We start from the raw sequence: 17,927 nt of genomic DNA, 5'->3' as shown, positions 1-17,927 counted from the left end.
TCATAATCTTTTTCTGGCAGATAATTGGAGTGATTGGCAAGAAAACTTTGTTTCTTCTTAATCTGAGTGAGCCAGAAAACCCAGTGCACCTGGAATTTCAGCAGTGCTATGGCAACATCGTCTGCTACAGTTGGTGCGTACAGAAAACTTATTACTAAAGGCTACCCATGTGCTGTCCCCTAATAATTGTCATATTTAATTTTTTTCTGTGGCATTTTCATTTCTGTATATAACTGTTTCTTAGTATGTGAGGCTGCCTAGCATATTTTCTGGCAATGAGGCCCTTGATAAATTATATTCTGTAATTCCATAGTTTTTTTTTTTAAGTATTCATACAATAACTGGGGTACAGGCCAGAGGTCGGCGGGGGGGTATGGTGAGAGGATTCACCAGAGACAGAGTAGGGAGCAGAACAGGCAGATTGACTGAAATACACTGCTGAGGGGAGCAGGGGGCGAGACTGGAGAGATCTGCTGTGCCATGTGGGTAGCTCCCTGGCCAGAGATTGAACTCGTGCTGCAGTGGCTGCAGATAGCTTCATAGTGCTGATGCTTTAACCGTCAAGCCACCAGGGAGGCCTTAATTCCTTAGTTTTAAGGTACTCATGTATTTACTGTGTTGTCAACGATAGTTAATCTTACGTCCCCACTCCCCTTTTTTTATAGTGACCTAGGTTTATATTATATAGATTTCATCAATCTCTCTACGGTACTGTGGCCTTTGTCTCTGTAGGTGTGGTGATGGCTATATCATGATTGGTTTTTCCCGTGGAATTTTTGTGGTCATTTCTACTCACATGCAAGAAATTGGAAAAGAGGTATTTCAGACTCGTGAACATAAAGATAGTCTAACCAGTATCGCAGTATCACAGACCCTCAACAAAGCTGCTACATGTGGTGATAACTGGTAAGTTATATTCCCAAATTCCCAGGAAACCTTATGTAAGGAATATTCAGACGATTTAACAAGATGTTGATAGTTAATATAAATCTGTCATCCTTACTTTCCTTCCCTCTTAGAACATGTTTGCAATTGAAATTTGCTAAGACTCCTTTACTTTTAAGTACTGAAGGCAAAGCCTAAAATGCTAACAGTGTACTAAATACAAAACCTAAAATAGAGTACACTTGAAAAATCAATCTTAAAAAGAAAATAAGTATTTCAGGGTAACATGAAGTAAGCACACTCCACCCTGTTTCTCCCACTAACTTCACCTACAAAACCTGGGCAGGATCATAGAACAACTATTTCAGGGCTCTGAAAAGTAAATAGTAACAGGCAGATTAGAGAAGAAGAACTTGAAGTATCACTGAACCAGGGGTGAGTCTCTCATTTGTCTTCAGTTTCCCTCAACTCGTGCTCAAGGCAGCCTGAAATCCAGATGTAGGCGCCAGAGCAGAGAGCCCCCGGAGAAGCCCTCTAGCTCTGACTCGGTACAGGAAGAGAATTCCTAACCCTTGTTGTTGGAGAAATTTCCCAACTTTCTTCTTTTCTTCCTTTCTCTCATGCCGCAGCCAATAAGCCAACTCACGTGGTATTGGAGACCCACAGGCACCCAAAACGCTGATGGAGGACACCCTTTCTGTCCTGTTGGAGTTGTGACCCTCAGACAGTGGCACACACCCCAATTGCTTATTTTTCTGTGTCCTGCTTGGTGCAGGTGCACGTGCAGTTGTGGGAAGCACAAGGCAAAAGGCATATAGATTTCAGCAAAGAGATGTACAAATGGTAGATAAACAATGAAAAGATGTTCATTCCAAATTATTAAATGCAAATTAAAACCACAATGAGATATCACCATGCATCTCATGGGCTTTCATAAGCAAAAAGAATGAACCTAAACATAACCTCATACCTCAGTAAAAAATTAACCCAAAATGGATCATGGACTTACATGTAAAATGTAAAACTGAAAATTTTAGATGAAAGCATGGAAAATATGTATAAGGAAAAACAGGTGAATTAGACTAAATTAAATTGAAAAACTTGCTCTGTGAGTCTGTTAAGAAAATGAAAAAATAAGCAGCAAAATGAGAAAATACATTTGCAAACCATGTATCCACCAAAGAACTAGCATCTAGAATATATAAAGAACTCTCTCAAGACTCAAAAGTGAAAAACAAAAAACCACCCAGTTAGAAAACAGGCAAAAAGATATGCAGATTTCAGCAGAGGATTTCAAATACGAGATAAACACATGAAAAGATGTTCATTACCAGCTATTAAATATAAATTAAAACCATAATGAGGCCTCCCTTGTGGCCTAGGGGCTAAGCCTCAGCCTACCACCAAGGCAGCCTGAGTTCTATCCCTGCCCAGGGAGCTGACCCACAAGGCACAGCAGACCTCTCCTGTCTTGTCCCCTGCTCCCCTCAACAGTGCATTTCAGTAGATCCACCTGTTCTGCTCACCGCTCTGTCTCTGGTGAATCTTCTCACATACCTTCCACCTCTGGCCTACACCCCAGTTCTTCTAGACAAAATAAATTCTTAAAAAAGAAGAGAGAGATCACCATGCATCAATTAGAGAGACTATAATTTTAAGTGCTGTTGACAGTGAGGAGAGCTGGACACCTCATACATTGTTGGTAGGTGGAAAATGCTGCTGCTACTCTGAAAAGCAGTTTGGCAGTTTCTTAAGTAATTACCACATTGCCCTACTCTTGGTCATTTTCCCCAGGGAAAGGAAAACTTGGATTCACAGAAAAGCATAAATATGAATGTTTATAGCAGTTTTATTTGTAATAGTAAAAAAAAAAAATAGAAATGACCCAGTTGTCCTTTAGCGGTTGAATGGTTAAACCGCACGTCCATACTGTGGATTTAGGCTCAGTAATAAAAAGAAACAAATTATATTGATAGACACAACCGGATGTATCACCAGAGAATTATGCTCAGTGGGGGAAAAAAAAATTCCCAGAGGTTACATACTGTATAAATCCATTTATAGAATATTCTTAAAACCATAACATTGTAGAAATAAAGGACAGATATTATTGAGTGGCCAAGGTCTGGGATTGGGCTGGGTTGCGGAGGAAGGAGCGAGGTAAGTGTGTTTATAGAAGGGCAAGGCAGGCATCCTTATGGTGATGAAACTCTTGTGTGTTGACTGTGGCTTTGGATCTCAGTAAAATTGCAAACTACACGACACACGCCGGCATGCACACAATGTGCGAACAAGCAAAATGGGGAGCACCTGCCTACGATTTATGGATTGTATCAAGGTCAATATCAGATTAGGATATTATACTCTAGTTTCTCAAGATGTTACTATTCGGGGAAAAAGGCAAAGGAAACGTAAGATCTATTCTTACATAACATCTATTCTTATAACTGCCTGTGGACCTGCAATAACAAGTTAAATGCAAACAATGAGAGAAAATATGTAAGAGGGAAACACGGGGAGAAAGGAGAAGAGGGGAGGAGGGGAGGAGAGAATTGGTGCAACAAGAAAAATCGTAGGTCCCAGCTTTGTGCTGCGGAGCTTTCCTTTGCCTTAGCTGCCTGTTCTCCCTGATGATGCTGAAGTAGCAATGCTCCCATTTTTCAGAGCTTTCAGCATAAGCTCTTTCTATTATGCAGTTCTCCCCACTAGGTGGAAGCAGTGTGGTCTGTTTGCTATGAATCAGTAGGTTATTTGGGGGTTTGATATGCTCCAAATTTTCTTTGTATAAATTAATGTATCCCCAAACTCAAAAAATACCAAATCATCCAAAAAATTGAAACATTCTAGTTTGGGATAGTGGGGGAAACCAATACTCTTTTTTGCAGGGTGGGGTGGTCGGAGGGGGTGTTATGAATGAACTACCTGGAGCCGAGGCACATAGGGGGCAGCAGAGAACTCTGCAAGGAAAAACCTATTTTACCTTGTAATTAATACTGCTCGGGAGAAAGTCTTTCTGTTCAATCGTTTCTTCGAGTCCACTTAAACCTCCTTATTCCTGAAGCTGTAGATCAGAGAACCAAGCTGGGCAAAGCCCTCCCTTCCCCCTACCACAGAAAAATTTAAAGTTATAATTTAATAGAAGTTCTAATATTTTCTTACCTTAACCAAGTAGCTCATCCTGTGTATCCCTTTTTTGAAGATCATGCACCTGTTCCATTACTTATAATTGTGAACAAAACAATTTTAACTAATGTTCATGTTTTATTTTTATATATTTAAAACCTTTTTTCCTTTTCAGCATTAAAATCCATGAATTGTCAGAATTAAAAGACATGTATGCCATAATCAACCTGGATGATGAAAATAAAGGTATTGGTTTTTCTAAAGCAGATAGACCTTTTTTTCTAATTCTAGAGATTAATATGCTTATTATTGTATGATTTGCATTCATTACATCGTTTAGGGAACTAGAGTTCCCAAAAATAACCTCCTTATTTTAGTAATTACGTTGAGTCCTACACCTTGGCTAGAAGGATTAGTCCACTTTGAGTCAAAGATTAATAGTAAATTTTATCCCAATTCCAATTGTAAAATCTAAAATTTTATGCACTTTCCGTTTGAACCAAAATTGAGTGACTAGTGCCCGTGTTCACGTGCCAAAAATCCATGGTGAATTTCCTAGTCTATATGCTATATAAAAAAAATTAAAACATTTGGTAGGTTTCATGATTCTGGTAGCTTAAATGAAAATACTTGCTTGTCTGCCTAGAACAATGTATTTCTTTTTGACTAATCCTTTCTTTTATCCGTTATTCCAGGGTTGGGCACCTTGTCCTGGACAGATGATGGCCAGCTGCTGGCCTTGTCCACCCAAAGGGGTTCCCTCCATGTTTTCCTCACCAAGCTCCCCATCCTGGGGGACGCCTGCAGCACGAGGATCGCGTATCTCACCTCCCTCCTCGAGGTCACCGTCGCCAACCCCGTCGAAGGAGTATGGAGACACTGGTCTTTAAATTTCATTTACTCATTAAAAGTCTTAGCAGTTGATTTACCGCTGCTGCTGTTCTGTCTCCCAGGAGCTACCGATCACTGTTGCCGTGGACGTGGAACCCAGCTTCGTGGCCGTCGGACTCTATCATCTGGCTGTGGGGATGAATAACCGAGCTTGGTTTTATGTCCTTGGAAAGAATGGCAAGTCGAAAGCCAGATTTCCTGATGTCGCGTGTAATATCTTGTGATTAGGAAGGACGGCAAGTTTCTTTACAGCCAAGTTTTTCACTGCTTTTTTTCTTCAGATATCTTGTTTAGCTTATGAGGTTTTGTCCTCAGAAATTTTTGTGTAAGGTTTTATTCTCTGCCTCTGTCTTCAAGACACCGCGGCACAGTGAGCAGGATATAAACTTTATTTATTATTTTTTTTTTTCACATCAGAAGGGTAATGTGCCGACGTCGTAACAAGGTTTAAGGGAGGCACATCTCACACAGCTGTGTGAGCACCCAATCATCATGCTTATGAACCAGAAAAGGATCAGGATATAAACTTTAGAGCTAGAGAATCCCGGGACTCCAAGTTCCCTCTGCCTCTGTTAGCTGGGTGACCATTTACAAATGATCTCTCTGCGCTTCAGTTTATCCTCCTGGAAAATGAGGATTCTTCTACTTTTATGGGTGATGAGGAAAATGAAGTGACAAAGTATGTGCTCTGCTGTCCACACTAGGCACCTGTCAGGGCGGTGGGCACTGGATAAGTGGTGGTCCCTCCCCGCTTGTATTCTTTGTGTCAGGACCTTCAGCATGTGAAGGAGACCTTCTCTATGCTCTGTCCGCCCTCCCCGACCACTGATCCTTTTTCCCTCCTAGTAGGCCAAGCCCGAGGATCCTTCTCAGATACCATCAAGTTTGTTGTCATTAAGATTTAATTTTTATTTGGCTTGTGCTTTTGTTTTCAATTACTTTGTTTTATGTGAACCATTAGGGGATTGCTGATGGCAAATTGATGATGATCTGAGATTTTCTTTAGAATGGCTAAAAGTTTTTGGTTCAGACTCTCCTTGCAAAGGCAGGCATTTAAAAATCATTTGTAAAATGTTTATGTGAGATAATTTTATGTATGCATCAATGTATACTTTATAAAAAATTTCCACAGCTGTTAAAAAATTGAAAGATATGGAATATCTGGGGACGGTCGCCAGCGTTTGCCTTCATTCTGATTATGCTGCCGCGCTTTTTGAAGGCAAAGTCCAGTTACATCTGGTAAGTATGATTTTGGTGTCCCAGAGGCCTGCTTAGCTAATGACGACAATGAACAACCTAATGTCTAACTATGGAGAACTTTGGCCAGGAGGCAATGATGCACAGACTAGATAGGAAGGCAGGATTAACAAAACTGTCTCGTTCTGCATGAGATGTTCAACAAGCTTTCTAGTTCTGTTCCCCAGAACATGACAAAATATCACCTGTGCTATTCTCAGCATGGCACAGCATGGCACAGCACTGCACAGGGTAGAAAGGACCCTGTTGGTAAATTGCAGAGCAGAAGGAATGCTAAATGAGCTGTGGAAACCCAATGGGAATGTCAGACCTCCAGGCTTCCTGGGGTACATTGGCTTCTGTTTGAACATGTCACTGTGGGAGCCCTTGAAACTAAGCCTGTTGAGCTATTCAAGTCTTATTGGCACCGGGAAGAAGGGGCTCCTAACCCAGGGCATCCCACATCCGTTTCTTGGCTCTTCACCTCTGGGAAGCCAAGGAGATGAACTCTTGGACAGCTGCAGCCACTGCAGCAAAGACCAGCCCCACTCAGAGGGCCGCCTCCACATGCCATAGGCCTAGCTATGCCTTTCTGAGTAAATGGGTCTGTGTTTGCCTTGTGAGTCTGTTTAGTTGAAATTAAGAAAAATCCCTAGCCTACTCTCTAAATACTCAGACCAGATTTACTCAAGTAAATCTGAGTCACTATTTTTTCTTTACATTTTAGATAGAAAGTGAAATCTTAGATACTCAAGAAGAACGTGAAACTCGACTCTTCCCAGCAGTGGATGATAAGTGCCGTATTTTATGTCATGCCTTAACTGCTGATTTCCTCATCTATGGTACAGACGTATGTATTTTTTTTAATAACAGAGAATATCTCATTTTACTTTGTAATATAATGGATTATATGTGTGCATACAATAATTTTACTTGTATATATTACACAAAGATAGCATTTGTAATTATAGAATATAAATTATACTTATAGAGATTATAGAGGTAGCATGATTTGTTAGTCTCAAGTGCTTCGGTGATATTAAGTAATTTTGAGGGCATAGTGAGGAAAAGGGCAGACTTTGGAGTCTGGAAAATCTGATCTAAATTACCAGCTCTATTCCTTGCTAGCTTTTGCTTAAGCCCTCCAAGCCTCATTTTCTCCTTACCTGGATATCTTAAAGATTTCATTTGGTGACAGACACCTCTTTCAACTTTAGATCTGCAGTGCCTGTAATTAGTAGGCAATTAAAAAATATTAAAATTATTTGAATATTGAGAATCCTGCTTTAATCTCTTGGTCTTTTGAACCATCACTACCCTTCACCTCTGACTTTACATTAACTACATGGTCATAAATATAAATAGAGCAATAGCATCTTTTACTTGTAAAAGTTTTCGAGGATTTTTCAAAGCATATTCTACCTGTTACCTTGGTTCTTCTCTAAAAGAATTCAGTAAATTTGGTAAAAGTCATTGCTTTTCACACTTTAAGTGAGGACTTTGGGTATTTCCTTGGGTCTGTACCTTGCACATTATGTAAAATACCCTTTACAGTCTTTCTGTATAACAGAGATGACCTTTTTCTCTTCAAATTAGGAAGTATGTTTAATATAATGTTAAAAATAAGTATTTATTGACAACCTTTCTCTTTGGCCTTTTTTTTTTAGACTGGTGTTATTCAATACTTCTACATCGAAGACTGGCAATTTGTTAATGATTATCGACATCCTGTTGGTGTGAAAAAGATTTTTCCTGACCCAAATGGGACTAGATTAGTTTTCATTGATGAAAAAAGTGATGGATTTGTCTACTGTCCAGTAAGTTTAGAAAAAATTTTAATGCTTGTTTTTTTAAAATGCAGTATGCAAAGAAAGGTGTTTTCAAATAAAACGCATATATAAAATAATTTTCCCCTAAAAAGCACCAAGGATTATAATACTTATAATCATGTCTGTGATCCATTTTCATGGCTGTTTATATCAAGAAAACTTTTCTGTTCTGCAATTTTTCATAGTGTCAGTACCATAGAGGATTTTTAATGAAACAGGTTAAACACCTTAACCTTACTTCCTACATAGTATGGCTTTGGGCAAATTTGTGTATCTTTGTATGCAAAATGGGCTAATAATAGTACCTGTCTGGTTTCCTCCCTGGTGGCTCAGGGGTTAAGTCTCAGCATATCAAGCTATCGCCAGCCACTGCAGCAGGAGTTAGATCCCCAAGTTCGATCCCCGGCCAGGGAGCTAACTCACATGGTGCAGCAGACCTCTCCTGTCTCGCCAATTGCTCCCCTCAGCAGTGTATTTCAGTAGATCTGCCTGTTCTGCTCCCCACTCTGTCTCTGTGAATCCTCTCACTCCGGGCTCCCCACCTCTTCTGCACATCTCTGCCCTACACCCCAGTAGGCATAAATAAATATGCATAAATAAATAAAAAATAAATCTTTTTACAAAATAATAGTACCTGTCCTGTAGACTTAGAATTAAGTGAGATTATATATATCCAGCTATCAGTGTAATACCAAAAAAAATTTTTTTTGAAACTTTTCTGTGATTTTAAGTTTTCTACTAGCCATATTTTAAAACAGTAACAGAAGCAGGTAAAATTAATCACCTTTAATTAATTATTTAATCAAATTTTTTTTAAAGATTTATTTATTTATGCAAGAACTGGGGCACAGGCCAGACGTATGGGAGGGTGAGAGGATTCACCAGAGACAGAGTGGGGAGCAGAATAGGCAGATTGACAAAATACACTGCTGAAGGGAGCAGCAGGCGAGACAGGAGAGGTCTGCCATGCCATGGGGTAGCTCCCTGGCCAGCTGGGGATCAAACTCGTGCTTCAGAGGCTGCAGACAGCTTCACAGTGCTATTCTTAACCTCTTATACCAGCAGGGAGGCCCAACAACCTTTTTTTCTTAACTTGAAAATTTGGTGTCCAGACATATAATTCTTCCTACAGATTTGCTCAACTTTAGATTAAGTCCTTGATTTGCCATATGAACCACAGTTGTTCTCGAGCCATATGTAGTATAAAGGTGGGAAGAGAGACCTTTGTTCCTACTGGGGTTGGGATGTGGCTGGGTTGAGCGAGTGTGGGCTGGTAAGCTATGCCAGCTACAGGTAATGCAGACAGACTCCCACCAAGGCAATGATCGTGGGTTTAAGTATCAACTTGGAACAAATCTATAAATCCTATTTTGTAGGTTAATGATGCTACCTTTGAGATTCCAGATTTTTCGCCAACCATTAAAGGTGTTCTTTGGGAAAACTGGCCATTGGATAAAGGTGTATTTGTTGCTTATGATGATGACAAGGTCTATACCTATGTCTTTCACAAGGACACTATACAAGGTACTTTGTCCCTTAGCTGTATATTTGTTGATAAATGAATTTCCATTGATTGCAATGAAATGAAAACATTTCTTTCTGATGGTCGTGCTGAGAACTAGCTGCCAGCATTACGATGTCTGTTTTATAATACAGGATCCAAGGTCATTTTGGCTGGTGGCACCAAAGTTCCCTTCTCTCATAAACCTTTGCTGTTATATAATGGAGAGTTGACCTGCCAGACTCAGAGTGGGAAAATAAACAACTTCTACCTGAGCACCCATAGCTTCCTCGACAGCTTAAAAGATGTGGGGCCTGATGAGCTGAAACAAATGCTGACGCAGAGTTTAATGCTCAAAAGGTAGGGCTTAAGACACATCTCGTAGAGCTCCTTATTTGCTTTTGTGATTTTAAAGTCAAATCCTACTAAAACAAAGGAAAGTATTTCCCTTGTTTACTTCATAGGATTATTGTGGGGTTCAGGTCATGGCTGTGAGACTGTGTATAAATTCTAACAGAGGTACTATTGCCCCATTGGTGTTTTTACTCCACGCAGAGCCCTCCAGAACAAAAGGGTTTCTGATCACCCCAGAAGTACCGCCACCATGAAAGTCTAATAAACCTAATAATTTTGCCACTATCTCAATTTCATCCTAGTGAAGTTTGACTTTGCTGACTTGAGATTTTCTCTTCTGTTTTCTACTCTTACTTCTTAGGGCTGCTGTGACTTCCTGTGTGGGTCAAATTCTTCTGACCATCTCCTAAATGTTGCAGGTCCTTGAGTGCCCTTCCTCTCTTCTCACTGTACAGGAGCAAATCTCCTCCATTTACATGGCTTCAGCATCATCTGCGAGGCAGACTCCCAAATCTGTCTTCAACTTAAAACTGCCTACCCATCATATATATGCATGTGGAAGACCACAAGCTCCTCAAATTTGGCTTGTTTCAAACAACTACTTGTCCCCATCTCTGTCATCTCCAGTCACATGTGCCTGTGCCCCAACATCCACCTGTGTGTGTGTGCACACATGTAACCACATGACAATCTATTTTTTTAAAGATTTATTTATGCATACCAGAACTGGGGTATAGGCCAGAAGTTGGGGGTAGGGAGGATTCACCAGAGACAGAGTGGGGAACAAAACAGGCAGATTGACTGAAACACATTGCTGAGGGGAGCAGCGGACGAGGTCTTCTGCACCATGTGGGTAGCTCCCTGGCTGGGGATCGAACTTATGCAGCAGAGGCTACAGATAGCTTCATAGGTTGCATCTTAACCCCTTGTGCCACCAGGGCCCCCCCCCCCCCCGACAATCTTTATTGTCTACACACTTTTGAAAATGCAAGTCTGAGCCTCTCATTTCCCTGATAAAGACCCTTCCATGACTTCCTGTTGCCATTAGGAAGAAATCCCTGCTCCACAGGAACCTCAGTATGACATGCTGGATACTTGATGATTTAATACAAGCCTCAGCTGTCCCTATCCCTGACTCCTGCTCCGCTGGCTACTTGACTTAGATATTTTTCATGAGCCTTTGCCTCAGCACATACTGTCCTCCCATCCCAGAATGCCCTGCCCCTATCTCTGTATGGGGTAACTCCTCATTCTTTACCATTCAACAACCCTTTCTTCCAGGAAGACTTCCCTGATGCCACCTTACCCCACCACTGTGTTTGGATCAGGGACCTTTCTAATGGGTTGCCTCAGGGCCAGGGTGCAATAGACATAATAGTTTAGAGCATGCGCACTGGGTGACTCAGGCAAGTCTTTTAAGGCCTTTCTGCCTCATTTTACTAATTTGTAAGGGAAAAATAATAATACTTAGTGGTGGGGGTTGTTAGGGTAACCCAGTGAGAGAATTGAAGCCAAGCACTTAACACAAAGATTCTCATACTTGTAACCACTCAGTAATCTCTGTCCCACCATGTTCAAGTCATCTGTCGACTTATCTGTCTCTTATGTTCCCCAATTAAGACCCCCTGAGAGACAATGACTGCTTGAGCTTTGTTTTTCAGTTCCTTGCACCACCCCTGACATGTAACTCAGTCAATGCCTGTTGAGTGGAATGGACATGAGTACAGGTAGATGGAAAGAGGTGATATAGTCATATACTGGTTCCACAGAAAGTTCAGTCCACATTTACAGTCATGTTTTAAACCAGAGAGCAGCAGGCTGTGAGGGCTGGAGGGCTTCTGCTGAACTACTCAATTGGCTGTCGTGGCACAGGAGGTGCCGCAGGTCGTCCTTAAATAAATGGCTGAGGGGCCTCCCTGGTGGCACAAGGGGTTAAATCTCAGCACTATGAAGCTGTCAGCAGCCACTGCAGCATGAGTTTGATTCCCGGCCAGGGAGCTAACCCTGTCTCACCCGCTGCATCTCTCAGCAGTGTATCTCAGTGGATCTGTCTGCTCTGCTCCCCACTCTGGTGAATCCTCTCACCCCACCCCACCCCCACACCTCTGGCCAATACCCCAGTTCTTGTATGCATAAATAAATAAATCTTTAAAAAAAAAGAAGGCTGAGAGAGCTGTGGTCACGCATACTCAATTCAGAAGCAGGCAGCTGACAGCGCATGGTCTGGAGCCCCGGTGTACACTTCTAAAGTGACAGGAATAGAGAACTAAGTTTCTTGGCCCCATATGTGAGAATGAAAGTAATTCTCATCTATGTATGAGTTAAACAAAAAATAAAGTGATAGAATTAGTCGTTACCCATGGAGGATGGCCACGCAAAGCAGATTCTGATTAATAAAAGAAATTCAAGGAAAAGCCTTTGTACAAAAAGGAGGAACATTCCATAGTTTCCCATTACTTGCAGCTAATAATTACAGATTAAGAAATGTTTTGCAAAATGTGTCGAGGGTGCGCATAACCTTAAATTCTCCATTACCTGAAACCTGCCTTAACGGGGGGGGGGGGGGGGGGGGCGCAAGGAGAGCAACCTGATAAATTATGTGCTAAAATCCTAGGTTTTCTGACGCGTGGGAAATGTGCAGGGTTCTGAAGGATCACGCTGCCTGGAATGAGCTGGGCAGAGCCTGCCTCCAGCACATGGAGGTGGAGTTTGCAATCCGCGTCTATCGGACAGTTGGAAATGTCGGCATGGTGATGTCCTTAGAACAAATAAAGGTAAACAGCAGTCCCTTAAATATGTCTGCAGTTCATCCCAGCTGACTTCATAACCAGGTGAACTGAGAGCATGTCACTTCTCCCTCCTGAGAAAAGACTTGGAAAAAATTAAACTCTTGTATTTCTTCTCATCGAAAGTGCCTTTCTGCTGTGTAGGGCATAGAGGACTACAATCTCCTGGCCGGACACCTCGCCATGTTTACCAACGATTTCAACCTGGCTCAGGACCTGTACCTCGCGTCCAGCTGCCCTGTGGCGGCCCTAGAGGTATGGCCGCAAACAAGGAGGGGCAGGAGGGCCCACACGGCGGGTTACCCCTTTTATAAGTTGAAATCTCACAGCACGGCCTTACCCCTGCTGGAATTGGACATTTCAGCCACCAGAACCTCCGAGTGCTCATTCTCTGCACAAACATTTTTCATTCTGCATTCCGAGGGGCCACCAAAAGGCATGGTTTTAGACTATTACTAATTAATTTGAAGTCTAAATGTATCCAAAAACAACATATTATATAATGTACAGAAACGCATGCAAATAAAATCAGTCACCATGCTGAGTGCATATGTGCCAGGCACTTTTCTAAGCCCGTGACACACTTGAACTCACTTTGCCCTCACAACAACCCTATGGAATAGTATTATTAATGTTTGTTTTCCAATGAGGAGACTGAGCCACCTCTTTCTTTTACTCACTGTAGGAGATTCTCTTGTGTATGCAGAGGTGGGCTAAAAACCACTGTTGTACCCTCACTAGGTCCCCAAGGCAGGCATTGTGGGGGCAGGACTGCACCACAGGGAGTACCTCCTTGGAGGACAGTGGAGTCATAGCTCCATGGGACAGGAATTTAGATCGTGCGCTCGTGAGTCAGACATGTCTGGGTTCAAATCCCAGCCCTGTCATCTTGGACAAGACCATAGGAGCCAGGAGGAAAGACATGTTTTATTGGCTTGTTATTACTCCTATTGTGATATGGCCTCAAGTTTTCTCAGACAGAAGCATCAATTCCCATAATAAAGTATTTTAACTTCTTTAATCTCTCTAAGAAAAAAAATTTAATGTTAACTTAATCAATTGATTGAATTAATTTTGATTCCGTCTTAATTTTTCCCTATTGGGCAAAATTAAATACCAAAGAATAAAACTTGGTTCATTAGAATTCAGTTTTGGAAACTGCACGCCGTTGTAATAACTTAGGTCTGTTAGCTCCCCAAGAACCAATTTTCACCCGTTAGAGGCTCTTATCACCCCCACTGAGAATGTATGCTATAGTAATGCATTGTCCTTGCAAAGATCAAGTTTTATTTTTTAACCAAAAAGTTCTTGTGATCACTTCTATTAGAACTAGCACTACAGCAGACTGTGCAAAATAATTTGCTCATTTGAAATTAAGGTTTCTCTCTTCCTAATAGATGAGAAGGGATTTACAGCATTGGGACAGTGCTCTACAATTGGCAAAGCGTTTAGCTCCAGACCAGATACCATTTATATCAAAAGAATATGCTATTCAGCTTGAATTCACGTAAGTCCTCCTTTTTTGTGTATTTCAATCAAATTACTGTACATTTGCAATTCTAAATAGGCATTTTTGATACTGTCCTCCATTGATTTAATAATTGTTTTTTGAGGGGAAAAAGTTATATTAATTACTCATCCCAAAAAAATCGTTTCTAAATCATGGCATCTTATCCATGCATTTACCCATTTTCATGTTCAGCACCAAAATCTGAGTTCGGGTCTATGCCTTTTCTACCTTTAGAGTCTAAAATACTGAACCCCACTTGACCAACAAGAGTTACTATGCCTCTGGGTGATGGCCCGCTTTTCATAACTGATACTCATCCTCACCTCTTTGAATACTTTGTAATTTTAATTTGTGTACTTTTATACAAATTAAATTCTGTATAATTTTAATATGAATACTTGGTAATTTTAAGGCATAGTGAAAAATAACCAGATTTTAATCTAAATTTTCTATCTGCTTAAAATTGTAATTTTTCTTTTTTAAATTGAACTGCATATGGATAAAAATTAGGAAGTGTTGAAAATCACACCAGAAGCTTTTCACAGGCAGAAATTCAGTGCTTGATAGTAATCCTTCATGCAGCACGAATAGGCTCACAAATTTTCCTAGCCCTGGGAAAGAATTTTGTAGTGTTCTGAATTGTGGATCAGTCTTGGTTGTCAATAGTTTCAGTTGACAGACCACATGTTTATTTTAATGTGGGAAAAATTAGAGGTGTTCAAGATCTGGTTTTAAATTTGCATTCAGCCATGGTTAGTGCAATGCACTGCAGACAATAAATGCAAAGGACTGCATTTATTGTCAATAATGCATTTATTGTCAGTAATGCAAAGAACTGCAGATAATAAATGAAATCTTTTTCAAATATAAATTTACATGTGTATGTATAATGACAACTGCATCGCAAAGGGACAATTTCTTTTCAAATTAAATACATTCCATTTCAACAAATAAAATGTGGGACAATATTGGCCTTTGAGCCAAAGCAATGGTTCTGACGTTTGATTATTCATATTTTTATATAGTTCCACTTTATTTTCATAGACTTTGGATTCACTGAGAATACTGACACCTGACACACAAATTATAGTTCTAGATATTAGTCAATCAAAAAATACTTGTTCATTTCTAACCAGAGTACCTTATTTAAGTTTCCCATTTCCAATTAAAAACTTTTTTGGAAATTTTGTCAAATTTAACGGTGATTTACATTTGTCACATTTCTTCCCTTTGCAAAGGAGATCATCCATATATTGAAAAGAGCAAATTGGAATCTTTCTTTGTATCTAGGGGTTTGTTCTGGTTGTGTTGTGGACTCTAAATGTGTTGCCTCAGGGACAAGGCCCTCACCCTCAGTCGCTGCCCTGAGGGTGACTGGATTTTAGAGAAGGAACTTCTGTGTGAGAGAAAAGCATCACCACCCTGGAAGACGCCCACCACGTGTCACAGCACAAACATTCCAGTAAACCCTCAGACCTTCCAGAGCATTTCCATTTGTTTTTCTTTCAGAGGGATGGAAACTTTAGTAGCAAACTCTCAACACTTTGTCTCATTATAGTCAGATGAGCTGAGACCACTGAAAGCCTCTGCTTTTGTTGATAATTTTTTTAACTCTTTCTTTTCAACACTTGTCCCCAAAGCTGTTAGTTCCCCACCCTTCACTGCTGCTTGTCTGCTGGCTCCTTGCCCTGATCCAGGAACACACCCTGGCCCCAACAGTCAGGAGAGTTTGCCTTGTGAACCTAGCAACTTGACTAGGTTCAGCTCATAATCACCAGCTATCCCAGTGGCTACCAGCTGCTGATTTCACACCTAAGACGAGGCCTGTCCTCAATTCTGTTTCTTTAGCATCCCAGACCTTGATTAGTTCAGAGCAGAGGGGGAATTTAGCTCTCTAGTCTGGGATTAGACTAGAAAACTAGATCCATATGCGAGCTCCAAAATGAAATAAGTATAGGAGCTAAAATACAAAAAGTTCCAAAATCCCAAGTATCCTAATAGAGTATCTCCTAGTTGGGCCTGCCCAAGGAAAACCTCAGACTCCTGAGGATTGGTCAGTCACGCTGTTAGGCATCATCCCTAGCTGCTTGACATTTGACTCAAATATTCGAGATTGTCACTTAGAAACTGCTGACTGTGAAACCATGGGTTGTCCAAAGCACATTCTTAGCAAAAGAGTTTCTCTTTAGAAAATTCCTTGCACTGCCAGCAGATAAGAGAACCGAGTGAGGCTTAGAAAGGTTGAATAAGTCACTTGAGCTGATATGGTGGAGTTCAAGTGGATTCAATGCCATTTTCAGAGCTGGCTAATTTATTCTGGACGAATGGTTTATTAGAGGAAGATAGATCTCCCAATGGATTTTAGGAAAATCACCAACCCATTCTATACTGAACAATAAAAACAAATTGAGATAGCATGCCTTCTGAACATGCAGCTCCTTATTAGCATCAGTCATGGGAATAGGAAGTCTTGTTTATATTATTATAACATTTTTTATTAGAGTAAGAGCAGGGCCCTCGATACAACTCATCCCCAGAGGGTCTCATCACTTCTACCAGATTCTTTGAACTCATAGTCCACTTGTAAATATTGAATATTTATTGGAATACTGGAAATATTGGGAAATATATTAGTGTTTATGGTCATATTAAGGTCAGCTAGTGCCCCAAAGGAGATAATTAACTAAAAGTGGTCCATAAAATTTAACATCATTCCCAAAAAATTCCTATCATGCCATAAGGTAAATACCTTATAGTCTAGCATAATCCAGCTTCATATTTATTTTTAAAGTAACAAAACAGTGGGCTGCACTTCAGTGCATGCTTACATATATTTTGTGTATTACATCTTTTGTGAACTTTAGCTACTCTGATGAAAATTATCTTTTAAACCATGTGTATGTAAATAGGATACTTAGATATGTATTAAAATTTGCTCTCATTTTTCTTTCAGGGGTGATTATGTAAATGCTTTGGCTCATTATGAGAAAGGGATAACAGGTGATAATAAGGTAACCTTGGGCAAAGATTAGTGTAATAATGTTTGGGTGTGTTGTTAGTTTGATTTTAAAACTTATGCTTTTATTTACATTGTATTTGCTCAGTATTTATTTAGCCAGGTGACATTTTTCAATTTATGACAACCTTGCAAAGATACAAGATGATTCAGTTGAATCATCTTAAAATGCTTAAAACTCATAAAACCTAAAGATGGCAACATTTTGATCCATCTGAAAAAGACATTTTCCATTGCCTCCAAAACATGCATTTATTAAGTTTGGGGTAAGATATTTATCCCTTCCCACTTACAGGCTGTGATTTTCATAAGGCTTTTCCTTTTACTCTTTTAAGTAGTTTCAATAACCACTTTGAAAATGTATTACAGTTCATGAAAGTTCCTTCCACCATCCCATGTCTCATGCAGTGTCTTTTATGGTATCCCTGCAAAGCAGGGACTTTACCTCCTATTACAGCCCATGCTCCCATGCTCAAGAAACTAAATTTATGATGAAAGCTGATGTTTTTAAGTGAGACAGTGATTTATAAATATTAAGCATCTTTTCATTTTGTTTTACTTCTAGCAGTTTTTATAACAAAAATAATAGTTTCATTATAGTCAATTTTAAAAATTCCCAAAGTATGAAACATGAAAAGTGAGAGCCCATAGTCTCTCCTCCTTCCAAACCCCTTAGTGGTAGCTACTGTTAATGATTTTATATCATTTCCATCCAGAAGCGCTTCTGAGTATATGAATATGTCTATAATGTAGGGGTTTTTACTAAAAATGAAATCATTCATTTCCATCATTCAAC

The 17,927-nt window shown here is 40.2% G+C and overlaps 1 protein-coding gene across 1 annotated transcript in view; it reads left to right on the top strand.

Annotated features, from left to right (window-relative positions):
* WDR19 (WD repeat domain 19) overlaps positions 1 to 17,927 on the top strand; it is a gene marked incomplete at its 3' end in the record, with an annotated part of 60,034 nt that overhangs the window by 19,139 nt on the left and 22,968 nt on the right. Inside the window, exons 8-21 of the mRNA XM_084233378.1 lie at positions 21 to 133; positions 733 to 906; positions 4,184 to 4,254; positions 4,704 to 4,876; positions 4,962 to 5,076; positions 6,032 to 6,138; positions 6,863 to 6,985; positions 7,803 to 7,952; positions 9,341 to 9,488; positions 9,621 to 9,825; positions 12,434 to 12,593; positions 12,750 to 12,860; positions 14,003 to 14,112; positions 17,069 to 17,126. Of these exons, the coding sequence (XP_084089504.1) occupies positions 21 to 133; positions 733 to 906; positions 4,184 to 4,254; positions 4,704 to 4,876; positions 4,962 to 5,076; positions 6,032 to 6,138; positions 6,863 to 6,985; positions 7,803 to 7,952; positions 9,341 to 9,488; positions 9,621 to 9,825; positions 12,434 to 12,593; positions 12,750 to 12,860; positions 14,003 to 14,112; positions 17,069 to 17,126 (1,818 nt within the window). The remainder of the gene's footprint in view (positions 1 to 20; positions 134 to 732; positions 907 to 4,183; positions 4,255 to 4,703; positions 4,877 to 4,961; positions 5,077 to 6,031; positions 6,139 to 6,862; positions 6,986 to 7,802; positions 7,953 to 9,340; positions 9,489 to 9,620; positions 9,826 to 12,433; positions 12,594 to 12,749; positions 12,861 to 14,002; positions 14,113 to 17,068; positions 17,127 to 17,927) is intronic.

The sequence above is a fragment of the Talpa europaea genome, assembly GCF_964194135.1.
Source record: "Talpa europaea genome assembly, chromosome: 5".
In the NCBI taxonomy this organism is placed as follows: Eukaryota; Metazoa; Chordata; class Mammalia; order Eulipotyphla; family Talpidae; genus Talpa; species Talpa europaea.
This window is presented reverse-complemented; position numbering and strand designations above follow the sequence as displayed.